The sequence below is a fragment of the Sprattus sprattus genome (assembly GCF_963457725.1).
Source record: "Sprattus sprattus genome assembly, chromosome: 2".
Classification (NCBI taxonomy): domain Eukaryota; kingdom Metazoa; phylum Chordata; class Actinopteri; order Clupeiformes; family Clupeidae; genus Sprattus; species Sprattus sprattus.
The window spans coordinates 11,500,151-11,513,050 of record NC_137921.1 but is presented as its reverse complement, the minus strand read 5'-3'; the positions used below and the strand labels follow the sequence as shown (position 1 = coordinate 11,513,050).

At 45.2% G+C, this 12,900-nt stretch overlaps 1 protein-coding gene across 2 annotated transcripts in view; it reads left to right on the top strand.

The window, feature by feature from the left end:
• Nucleotides 1–463: 463 nt before the first annotated feature.
• The window catches only part of wnk3 (WNK lysine deficient protein kinase 3), a 46,099-nt gene continuing 33,662 nt past the window's right edge, over nucleotides 464–12,900 (top strand). For both annotated transcript variants that reach the window (XM_080832194.1, XM_080832193.1), the window contains exons 1-2: nucleotides 464–926; nucleotides 8,186–9,495. In XM_080832194.1, the coding sequence (XP_080688320.1) occupies nucleotides 8,689–9,495 (807 nt within the window). In that variant the 5' untranslated portion in view covers nucleotides 464–926; nucleotides 8,186–8,688. The remainder of the gene's footprint in view (nucleotides 927–8,185; nucleotides 9,496–12,900) is intronic.

The following is a 12,900-nucleotide window of genomic DNA, read 5'->3' as shown; positions in this document are numbered from 1 at the left end:
GCATGAATGCGCTGATGCTGTGTCTCCTAACAATTTATATTTTACTTTTTTTTTTTTTTAAACAGACATTTTTTTATATTGTGGTCTGGATCTGATCAAAATCAAATACAAATACAGTAAGGTCAGCCCACAAAATGTTGTGAACAGACATTTTGAGTTTTAGATGGGCCGAGAGCTGTAACATTGAAATCAATATGACAATGACGTTCAGGACGAAGAGAAGTGGGGTAGTTTGTTCAAATTGGTTTCTAGACATGGGGACTAGAATAGGGGTTTCTTGCAGAGTTATTTAGGTGGATTTACTAAACCGAAAGAGAAAATCTGCTATGAAATTTAAAAAAAAACAACACATCAACGTGAATAAAAATAGGCTCGGGTGCGCGACTTGCCGTGGTCGAGAGCGGCGGTAGCGCGCACCAGGCTGAGCCCGAAAACGACTGTCTATTGCAGAGGGAGAAACGAAGAGGAGAGCAAGTGCACCCAGCAACATCATTGCTTCCCCGTATGCAGACGGTCATTGTTTTGTAAATTATGTACAAATATAGCGTAGGAAATGATTGTGTCTGCGGTGAATCTTCTTCATGAGAGAATGCGACTAAAAAACTATTGTAGTATATGCACGGGGCACGACTTTATCAAATCAGACTGTGATTCGACGTTAACTGGGGATTTGCTGGCTAGGATTTAACGACGCGGTCAAATCAAGAAAGCTGTACATCGAACGGTAAAGGAGTAGCCCACCTGCCAACGTGTGCATAAGAAAGACGTAGTTCCTTAACTTAGAATAAAGAAATTGTACATTTTAAATAATGTAGAGAATGCAATCCAATAAACATCGTTGAGAGACGATATATGTGTTTTCGCCTGGTAATACCGCGACAACGGAATACATTCTCTCAGCGGACAACACAGGATGTCGCAAATGGGTAAGCTATACTTTAAACGTGTTTGACAAAATGGCTCTAACTGGCCTCCAATGTTTGTGTTTTGTCCGAGTTAGATATTGTGGTCCTCTTTATTGTGGTCAATACGCTCGTGCTGTTGGTCTCCAAATAGAAGCGCGAACTGCTATAGTAGTGGCAATGACAGCTTCTTTCATCGTTAACCCGCATATCATAACATTGACGCCGATTGACACCTTTAAGCATGTGTTTTATGTGTGGGTCAATTGTATGTTAGCACCATTGATTTGTGTATTTATAGAAGGAGGGAAGCTGATTACATTTTGATGCTATTTTCGCTGTAGATGATTGTCGGGCTTCGGTAGGGAGCTAGCCATGAAGGTAGCTAGCCAGGCAGCAATATATAACAACTCTGGTGTTACATGTGGTGTAGGCAGCGCATGGTTTGTTTGTTCTATTTGACACATTGGTAAGACATACACCGAATTACAATTTCTGACAATCGTCAGTTCGTGTCAGTCGTCTAAACATACTCTAGGTTTAGAGCTAACTTACTTCCACATGAAATCCAGCTAGCATATGCTGCAGTGCCTTGTAGGGTTATCTGTCACTACAACCAGCTGACAACGGTTTACGTAAAAAAAAATATTGTAGGTTACATGAATTAAAGCTATAGATATGAATAAAATTTGACTCATTTTGATACGTCACATTTGTTATATCATATAATACGTGCGGCTGTAGACTACGCTATTTGTGAATAGTTTCTTTTGTAAACAACATTGAAAGGCTTTGTTGGACATGCATGTAAATGGCCAGTTCGGGGCTCTTCACCGAGACGTTGAAATCTCTTCATGGCTTTAAAGCTAATTCCCTTATATCCCCTATTAAAGCATGATACTTTCTTAACAAGTAGGCTACTTAATTAAATATGATTAATTATTAATGTAGCTATTTAAATGCAATTTAATGATCAAATCAAAGTTATTTATCTAAGCTGTAAGTCCATACTTAAACTGAACAAAACTTGAATAATTTTTTTCTCTTGCAGAAGAGGCCATTCCTTGAGAGTTTTAATTTCTTCCACACAGTGGATTTGTTTTAAATAGACTACTATGATGTACAATATGAGTCACAGTTATATGCTTTGGTGCTGATGGCTACATTGAAAATGGTATATGATTGCAGACAACTAGCCTACATATTCAAACAGTTTTCACTCTGCCACTTCTGCTGATCTCCTGAGATTCAAAGGTGAGCCGCTCAGTCTGTCATTCTAGGATAAAACACTGAAAGCCCATTCATAGCGATATGCCGGAGAGGCAGTAAGCCACTTTAGAAATCTGTAATCCAGATTCATCATCACAGTTAGGCTTTGGCCATTTAAGCGCCTCACCTGGATTACATGGGCCAGTTAAGGGGGATGCCATTGGCTGATGATGCAGAAGAAAACACAAGCATTAAATCATATTTGAACTCACAAGAACTCTTGCTTGTTCTTGTGGTTTGGAATGGTTTCAGTGAACAGCCCAGTGTCCCACCTTCTGTGGCTGTAGTGACACTCGCTTTCACATGCATGACCTAGATCGGACAAAAGTGTATTTTGTGTTGTGGTCTCGGCCCATCCTAGTAGGTCGGGGGCATGCTTCCCATGCCTGTGTCCACTTAGCGTCATACCCTCGGGCCCTTTGATGTTATCCAAACTTTGGATACTGAAGAGCAACAAGTACAACAAATACAGGCATTGTGTCGGATATGATGAGATTACCTGGGGATTAATATGGCTTTGTCATTGTACTTTTCTCTGGCTATGTTGTTTTTTGCATTTTCTCATCCTATGCTAGATGGATTGGACAACTTGTGTCCGGTCAGGTATCTCAGATTATAATATCGCGATGGCAACTTCTGATTCCCGAGAATAAATCAAACATCAAAGGTTTTTGCTCATTCTAGTCCTCCAGCAGCCAGAGGAAATCTCTTGTGATGGTGTCATGGGATGTGCTCTATAGGGCATTTGACTCTCACACAGGTTTTGAAAAAAGGAAACGTATCAAGAGTTGAATGAGCACTGGATTTCTGCAGAGGATTTGGCCAAGATGTGTGTGTGTGGTGATGGTGATGGTGGTGGTGGTGGTGGTGGTGGTGGGGGGGGGGGGGGGGGGGGGGGGGGGTCTGTCTGAGGAAACTAGGCTGAGGACTGCAGCAGTCTGTCCAACTTTTCCGGGGCCAGAGTCTCTACTCACATGATTAATCTGAAGGGAGTAATGAGGCAGCTTGTAACGAGCTTATGAGAGCACCTCTCCCTCTTTCACCTCTCCCAGGGTCCAGCCAGAACCCACTGTCCATGCAGGACTGGACAAACTTCCAGATTTCAGTCGCAAGAAAGCTAAAGTTTTAACTATCTTTATTCATGCTTGCCTCCTATCAGCACGTCCGAAAGGTGACGGGTCATCTAGTACTTTTTTTTATTTGTACAGTGAATACGGATCTAGTGATATAAATGTGAGTCAGGATATAGACTAGTTGCCCTACTCTGATCGAAATCAAACTCAAATTCAAAAGTAAACAGACGTGCTTTAATGCAGAGTAGCTTGTCGGTTACCTTGTTCTGGTCCCTGGCTTTGTATTCCTGCCCCGTGTCACTTTTTATTTCATTGATGTGTCCCTCACTATCAGTCTATGAATCTGTCTGCTCTTCTGTCTGCTTCTCTCATTCCTATCTGACCAAACTGTAGTTGTTTTTGCTCGGGCAGAAATTTAGCTATAGTCACTGCTTTCATTCACACAAACACTGGCACATTTTTTTATCAGGGGGAAAATCCCCCCAACTCCCTTTTTTGTGTGTGCCACCCCTCCTCTCTTTATCTCTCTTGTTCTCTTTCACACACACACATTTTTCCCACCCATTCCACCGACCACACCACCCCCTCCCTTCCCTGGGCTCTCACCCTCCCAGTGCTCTCTCCTCTTTCTCTCTTTCTCTGTCTGAAACATCGATGTCCCCTCTCCTCACCCCCCAGTCCCCTCCTGCCCCCTCCCCCCAGTGCCCTCCTGCCCCCTCCCCCCACCCCACAGTCCCCTCCTTCCCCCTCCCCCCTTTTTATGCACACGTTTTTTTTTTTTGAGCTGCATCATGTCTCACTCTCCCCCAAAACCCTTCTGTCTGCACCCTGCACCCCCTTCCTTTGGGTTTGGACACTAGCACACACACCCACACACACACATGTGCACATGCGCGCACAAACACACACACACACACACACACACACACACACACACATGTGCACATGCGCACATGCGCACAAACACACACACAAACACACACACACACACACGCATGCACACACACACATACACATCCACATCCACACACGTTCCCTGGCTACCGCTTTGTCTGCCCCAGTAAATCTACAGAGCCCACTCAGTCCCAGGGGATTAATGTGTGTATGCCAGCGAAGTGAGGGATAAAAAAGTGGGAGAGGCGCGGAGGGTTCTGTGTTGTTCCACGTTTGTTGTTATTGGGGTTTAATAACTCTGTGGGAGCGGGCTTCCCGATGGCTGTGTGAGAGAGGAAGAGGTGTATGTGTATGTGAGAGATGTAAAAAAGATTAAAATGTAAACAGAATTAGAGTTTGAGTTAGGATAGGTGTTGTTAAATGGATCTCAGGTTAATGGTGTCAGATTAGAAAATCCTCTAGCACTGTTACACTCAGGTTAAAGCTGTGGTATCCACGGTCATGATGTAACTTGTTTGAGTTAACCTGTTATGACACCTGTTATGACACCTTTGGAAATAAGAAAAAAATGTTTAGATGTCAGAGTGAATCCCGTTGTGCATCTCAAAGTTAATTGATAATGCAAAGACTGATCGGTAGCTGCAGGCATTCCCACACATTTTCAGTACAGGAGGTGAGCCTCACCTCACCTCGCCTGGATGGGTACCTCTACCTGTCACTGATGACAGTCCTCAGCATACATCGCCTTGTATTTCCATGAATGTGCCACTTTTTGGGTTTAGAAATGGCTTGTTTGTAATTCACCATGCGCAGAAGAGTTAAAGGAAGAATTAAGGTTGACATGAATACTCATGTAGGCCTACTCATGAAGGAACAAATATAAAACATCACACTCCAAATCTACACGAAAAAGAAGAAACATTCCTAAACAATATCATTTAATTTCTTTTTCGTTTATGTGTGTGTGAGTGTGTATGGGGGTGGAGCGAAAAGAGCGAAAGAAAGGGATGGACGTGGCTGAATGTGTTTGATGTACTGTGATAACTCTGTCCGGTATGTGGCTTTCATGGGAACTCCTTGCCCTGAGGACATGAGGCAAATAAGCTCATGTTTAAAGGAGAACTTCCCTCACATTATCGGTTGTTGTTTTTGCCCCTTGTCCCTCCACATCCATAGTTCCCCACCTTTCTCGCTTCAGGGCAGGTTCCTAATCTGTTTCAGTGTCCCCCTCGGACCTCTTGGTATCCCCATGCTAGGAGTGGCCAATTTCAACTTTCAAAAATTGCCTGCACCTAATGCCTCTGAGGGCTGCCCTACCCTGTCTCCACTTGTCAAATACAATCCAATCAAACTTTATTTGCCAATTGCAAGGGACAGATGTCAGCTGAGAATTGAAATACTTTGCATATTAGTTCACCGGTTAGATAATTCTGAGCAACTAAATAAACACCTTAAATAAAGAAACAACGGGCTAAGTTGTGTGTTGTGCAAAAGGTTTGATTTAAAGAAATTAGTGTGAAATAATGGTTGGTTTGGCAAGAGCTGTGTTACTGTCACTTTAACAATGTACAGTTTGTTGTGGTGTGAGACTCTCAGGTCAGGATATTTGCTTGTCTGAGCTGTTCAGAGGCTCTACATTAGCATGGAGAGAATCTGTAGGAGGTATTCAGAGCATGTCTTACAGTGCTACCCGTGTCAAGTTTAAAGTTAACTAGTTGACATTGCATGCACTGGAAGAATTATTTGAATAGGTGTAAGGGATACTTGTATGTATGATGCATTTGGAGTGTCTGAAGGAATGTAACTGAACTGGTATACACCTCTACTTTCTGCCTCGTTCCTTCTTTCTATCTGATTATCCCTCCATTTTTTTCTCTCACTATCTGAGCACCTTGAACCTGTCCATCTCCTCCTCTCCTCATTTTCCTGGCAGAAGGGGGAGACATCCTATCTGTATCATTTTTGGGTGGACACAGCCTATTTCAACTTACTTAAATGCTGCTGTGGCTTTGTTTTTTAATAAAAAAAAAAAGATTAGATAATCAGAGAGAGTGAGAGATGACTATGACCAACATTCCTGACTTCATTCTTTTGCACTGTAAGAAAATGACATTCACTTCCGTTAAAATAAGTTCATGCATTCGCTGTGTCACACATGCTTCCCCTGCAGCATTGCCGTCTGAATAGCATTGACAGCGAAGCGCAAATGAATACTGTCACTCAGTATCGATTGACAGGCACAGTCCATGTTTGAGTGCTATGAGTGAGTAGTAAAACTAGCTGCTGTGTAACGTAATATGGTCATCTTATATAACAACACAGTCTACAGACTAAGCCTGCCAAATTCCTTGGAAACACAGTTGTTAGTAAAGTTCCCTTGGCTGTAGTGTCCAAGCCCTTAAAATAGCATGTGGGCATTTTCATGTAGTGGTCAGGGGACTTCAACTGTCAAAATGAGATTCTCTTACTCGGTTGACAGAGAGTGACTCATTAAAACCTAACCAGGCAGTACATTGAATGCGCGTCTGTCTATATGTTGCATTAGAAGGCTCTTATATAATAGTTGGCTATAACTATTGTCTAGATCTGGGAAGGTTCAGTACAGCTGAGCAATGGTCAGCATCACACTGGACCACCCAAGGCTGACGGATATGGGCTGGCACTGAGGACAGCTTGACAGTGATGAAAGAGCGCGAGATAAAGATGTCAGCTGAGCAGAGAGTGAGAGAGAAAGTAAAATAACATTCAAGCCACTATCAGTTACTGATTGTTCTGTGTGTGTGTGTGTGTGTGTGTGTGTGTGTGTGTGTGTGTGTGTGTGTGTGTGTGTGTGTGTGTGTCTGTTGCTGTGTCTGTGTCTGTGTCTGTGTGTGAGTGTGTGAGTGTGTGAGAGAGTGTGACTGAAAGAGAAAACAGATAGGGATCTCCATGCCAGAGACCTGGTCACGGAGGAGGAATAGGATTGTGTTCCCTGTAAGTATGGACTTAGGAGCAGCCATAATGATGCAGCATTACATTGGCAATTGTTCCTGAGTGGCATATAACCAGGAAAACTGCTGACCAGGATTAATATGATTACTCTCTACTCCGTGCTGATCTGTGCCGTTCACCTCCATTCAATTTTGCAGCACGTCTCTCGCAGCTTATGAATCATTCAGAACGAGAAGCCCCATAATGCATCATGCATATTTAATCATTGTGATCAGGCATTCCAAACCTCTCATGTGGTGTGGACTAATAGTCCTGTTACAACACAAGTAAATATATTTTTTTTTAGTAATTATTTTTTTAAACCCACCACTGATAAAGCTAATTAAAGGCTTTTGGGTTGAAAGAGCCATAACAAAGATTATGCTACTGATGGCTAATTAGCGGATGTTATGGTTGCTTTCCTTCTAAAGTTGAGTGCTCTCGTAGGACTTTAGACTTTTATGGGCATTACAGCAGCATGTGCTCGCCCTCCGACCTGAATTTGGATGAACTAATCAACTTAGAGTGTTAATTCACTGACGGGGGCGAGGTGAAGTGCTATTGTGGGGAGAATTGCACACTGGCCGTGCCAGCTAGGAAGCAGGTACCACTCTGTCCATTCGAAGTATTACATAAAATATCTGTGCTTGGCTGACGTAGTGTCCAACGGATGGCATATACAAAACAACATATGCTTCAAAGAACAATGGCCACTTGCTTTGTCATTGCTACTGTGTTTTCCCAGATCTTAATAAAATGCTCCCTTTCTGTCTAATTGTTGAGGATGGGGTCAGGTTCTAATATCTATTTGCCTTACAGGTTTTGACAGAATGTATGTAATTGGATTTGACAGAGAACATATGTCTTTGAGGGGCACTTGTTCTTAGATGAACAGTATTTTCATGAAAGGCCAAAGGCCGTAACTCGAGATTTAGAATACAACAAAGAGACCTGGCTCTCACCTGCACATTCATTCAAAAATAATTCTTCCATTGTTTTCCCTCACCTGAATCCCTTTTGTCACCTGATGATGAATGTTCATATTCTGTTTTTCTCTCCCTCTTTTTTTTCCTCAAGGGTCTATCTGATGATCCCTTCACTGCTACCTTGAAGGAAGGAGTGTCACTCGTACGTGTTGGCCAGACCTCTCTCTGTGTTGAGTGACCAGGTGTGCCCAGGCAAGGTTTGCTTGTGAGGAAGAACCTGCATGAAGGAGATGGAGAGAAGGAAAGTAAGGACTGAGAAGTAGACAAAACAAATATTGAAAGGGAGGTGGTGGTCTACCCAACTTTTTGCATATACCCACCAATGCTGTTGTGAACCTTGAGCAGGAAAGAGAGAGAGAGAGAGAGAGAAACCAAGACGGAGGAGAGGAGAAAGAGGAGCATAGGCCCTCTCGGTAGACGACCGGGGGTTACGGGCAATTTGCAGCGCTGGAAGGAAGTACGGTCAGCACTCCGTGGTGGGCGAGAGGGTGACCACTGAGGGAGAGAGACGGGGACTGACAGAGAGCCCGAGGGGTGGCGGAGGAGGGGGAGGGGGAGGCGACGGCCCAGGAGGAGCGGGAAAGCTTATCTCCCATGGCTACTGACCCCGGAGAGCCCACGGCTACCGAGGACTCCTCGGAGAAACCTGATGGAGGGAGGGGGGAGGAGGAGGCGGAGGAGGGGGGCCGTGCGATGGCAGCAGCCCGGGAGAGAGCGCGGACGCGAAGCACCCCCTCCGACTTTCCCTCCTCCCAGACGCAGGAGAGGAGAGCGGGAGGAAGAGCTGCAGGAGGAGGAGGAGAGGATGGAGGAGACACTGGGGCAGACGGGCAGAAGGTGCCCCGAAGCACGCGCTCCCTTTCTTTCTCCACGCCCTCCTCCCCAACCACCCACCACCAGCACCCCCACCACCACCACCACCACCACCAGCAGAGCAGCCGGCTGAGGCGTGAGAACAAGCGCTTCTTCCGCAAGAGTGTCGAGATCTGCGAGGAGGAAGACGAGCCGGAGGAGGCCACCGCCGCGGCTACCTCAGCCCCAGACACCCCGCAAAGTGCCCCCCATCTGCAGCTGTGCACCTCAGACTCTGTGTTCACGCCCGGTGACGCTCCCCTGCAGCAGCTTCCTGCCAGTGCCCATGCAGCCCTTGGCGAGGAGGGTGCTCCTGACGGGGCGTGCCAGGACCCAGACAAGACTGGGGGAGCATCCTCCACGGCCTCCACACCACGGGCCAAGGAGCGCGAGGAGCAAGAAGAGGAGGCTGAGATGAAGGCCGTGGCCACCTCGCCTAGCGGACGTTTCCTGAAATTTGACATTGAGCTCGGCCGAGGGGCCTTCAAAACTGTCTACAAAGGCTTGGACACGGAGACCTGGGTGGAAGTGGCCTGGTGTGAACTCCAGGTAAGAGCCTGTTCCCGTCTTACGTCTATTTCTATCCAGACAGAATGATCAAAGTTTTAAAGGGCTTTGAATAGGAGCTCCACTGCGGATACACTGAAAGGCAGTTGAAGGCAAACTTGAATAGCTTCCTTTCATTTTTTTTTTGTACAGTCGCAGTACATGAGGAGGGAAGTGTTTGGGGCTGTATTGTGCTTTTGTTGTGTTTGGGTTCCCCTGGCTGAGCTAGCATGAATTAGAATCCTGTTACTCAGGGTTTTTTTTTTTCCTGTGCTGCAGAGGTGAAATCTTAGCCTCTTGTCTCTTTAGCTATTCAGCAGGGGTTCTAACAGTCGACTGCAGTGAGAGCAAGAGGTGGGGGGGGGGGGGGGGAGAAAAGTATCTCTGTAGATGTGCACAGTAACCGTGGGAGAGAGAGGAATTGAACAAACTCGTGATACAATGACCGACAGAAAGCCTCCTCTGCACCATGAAATGCCTTGTTGTTCTTCCCACTGTGTGGTGTATCATTTTTGGCATCTTCTGTGGCCCACACCAGCCTGCGCTTTGGAAGAATGCATACAATACACAAGGCGTTACGCTCACATTGCATAATTCATGCTTTGAAGAGTGACAGCGACACATTTGCGTTGTTCAGATTGACTGCTGAAAACATGACATTATAACTGTCTGTAAGTGCTGAACTTCCAGCTTGAATCCTTTGTGAACTGTCCAGCATGTATATCCAAGTGGCCACGCGGCCGTAATCCCTCACGAGCAGATTTTTTTTCCATTAGCAAAACACAGTAACGCACACGCGCCTTCTCTGAAGGAGATTTCCGCCTGTATTCAGGGGTTAACACGAGTGAGGTAAGGAGCTTATCAAAGGCGCTCATTAATTACAAGGCAGAGGTGGCGTGTAAATCACAGAGACTTGGCTTCCAACGATCACGTCTTAGGCCCTTTCATTAACCTGTACAGCAGTCTATCCCTTCATTGTTTTTAAAGATGAGAGATAGAATTGTCTGTTGGAAATGTACAGGGCCAAGGTTTGTGCCTTCTGTTCCCCTGTCAGGGTTTTCTTTGCCTGGGGACATCGGGGGCAACAGAGGCACTTGTGCTGAACCACAGACACAGAGGGTCGGCCAGACTGTCAGATAGAGCATGTGATAAGAGGAGGGCAAGGGGGAGAATGAACAGGCGCAGGGGGAAATTATGTGCCCTGAAGGGGAAGAGGAACAAGGAACTGTTAGCAAGGTCAGAAGGGAGTCACGGGTCAAACACACATGAGCAGGGATAAATGTCAATGGAACGATGACGACAAGAAAAAAAAACGATCTCAAAAGGAGACATTTTCACAGCCCTGTAAGGCCTGTCAGGTGGAAGTGTAAAAATTGCAGAGAGTGAAGGTGACAAAATAAGCTGTACTTTCAATAGCACACAAAAAAGACCCCTGTAAAAAAACTAGATGGGATTTAATATCCACTCTTTTTTTTGTTGAGTAGCTGCAGATCTTGCTAAAGGTTGCTTGGTCATGTGTTCTGCTGGTGAGCTAATTCCAGTGGCCGGGTTAATCCCAGTGTGAGTACAGCTTGTCGGCTGGACTACCTCCCAGACTCCTGTTGCTTTTAGCACTTGGCTCTCCTGTAGGGTAACCCTCCTTCATATCACTTACAAAGCAAGTTGCCCCGGTCAGAGCAACACAGCGTTGACAAGACACATCATGCTATCCATTTACCACAGGCAGTAGCAGTGGCGGCTAAGCTATCAGAGAAGGCTGCTACGGAGTCCTGCTTACACAGTACAGTTTTAACAGCTGAACAAGCCCATACACTCCCAACAAAGACTTCAACCACCACAGCTAAGATTACTAGCCTATCCCCCAACAAGTACCCCCCCCCAATATAAATAGGTAGGGTAAATATACTATGCACTATGCCCTGCACCATAAATTACTCCAGGCTTCCACAACTATAAATGCCAGGGGAAGTAGTTATCTGAGGAGTACTCTTGTATGAGCTCAGCAACAACCTTAAAAGCAAATTATACTGCTACTTAAACTACCACTTAAAAACTGACAGTGGAAATTAAAAAAAAAGTCTTTGTAGGTATAGCTCGTAACTTATTATGCTGAACAACCTATACACGGAGCTAGAATATCTTTTGATACTATTTAAAGACCTCGTTTCCATGGAAACTGTTACCTGTGGTGATCATTTGTCCTCGACTGTCTGTATCCTCACTGTCACTGTCATGTTATAAAAATTCCACTATGAAAAATCTCCTCAATTACGCCAATCGGATATGTTGTTTTTCCATGCGCCAATATTAGTGATGGGTGTTGCCAGCTGAGAGGTTTTTCTTGAAATGTATGAATGTAAAACAGACAAGTGGCTTTTTTCACCTTTCTGGCAAACTCGCACACAAACATGACATGACAGTGATTCACATCCAGGAAGTGCCGTCCCTATCTTAATTCTTGAAATGCCTTCTGTCCATTACTCATGGGCAGACTAGGAGGAGAGCAGCAAATGTACCCATCTACCGGTACATGATGCCGCATAATGTATGTGGAGATGGTAATCAGACACCACGTGATGCCACCTCTATGCTTCTCCAGAACCGTTCATCTCTCTTCCTCTTTCTCCCCCTGTCTTCTGCGCTGATTTAGCTCAGTGGCAAATGCAAATGAAATCAGCCCAATGCAGCATGCCTGATGTAATCTGCATGGCCTGTGTCTGTGTCTGACATGACAGGAGATGTCGGTAAAAGTTCGAGAACCCGATGAGGCCAGTGGATAGGTTGCTATGTTACCAGTAGAGCCCTGGAATCTTACACCAGCAAACCCTGTTGGGAGCCTTTCAGCTCTGAGCCAGGCCTATGTTACTCTGCCAGTGACACAAATATATCACTTTTAGTGCTGAATCACCCCCTTAAGGATGACCAGCAAAGTTCAGGTCTAGGGAAGCACATTGGAAAGACACGAGAGTTAGTGGAATGAAACAGGATTATCAAAAAGGGGAAATGAAGATTATGATGTCTGTACAGTACAGAGAAAGACTGTCTGTACTTTCAGGTGTATGGGTGTGGTAAAGATACGTAGAGGGAGAGGAAGAGAACTACAGAGAAGGACAGAGTAAGCTGTTCAGAGAGAGAGAGAAAGAGCGAGAGAATGAGAGAGAGAGAGAGAGAGAGAAAGCTAGAATGATGAGCCAAACAGAGGATTAACATGGCATCGCTCCCAGAGAGGAACTCTGGAGCTAATGCTCTCTCTCTCTCTCTCTCTCTCTTTCTCTCTCTCACTCTTCCATCCTGTCTCCCTCTCTTGCTCTGTTCTCTGTCACTCAAACACACTCTCACACATACCACACACTCAAACGAAACTGGTCACAAATATGCGCACAGATCAGCACGTCGACAAATAAGCTT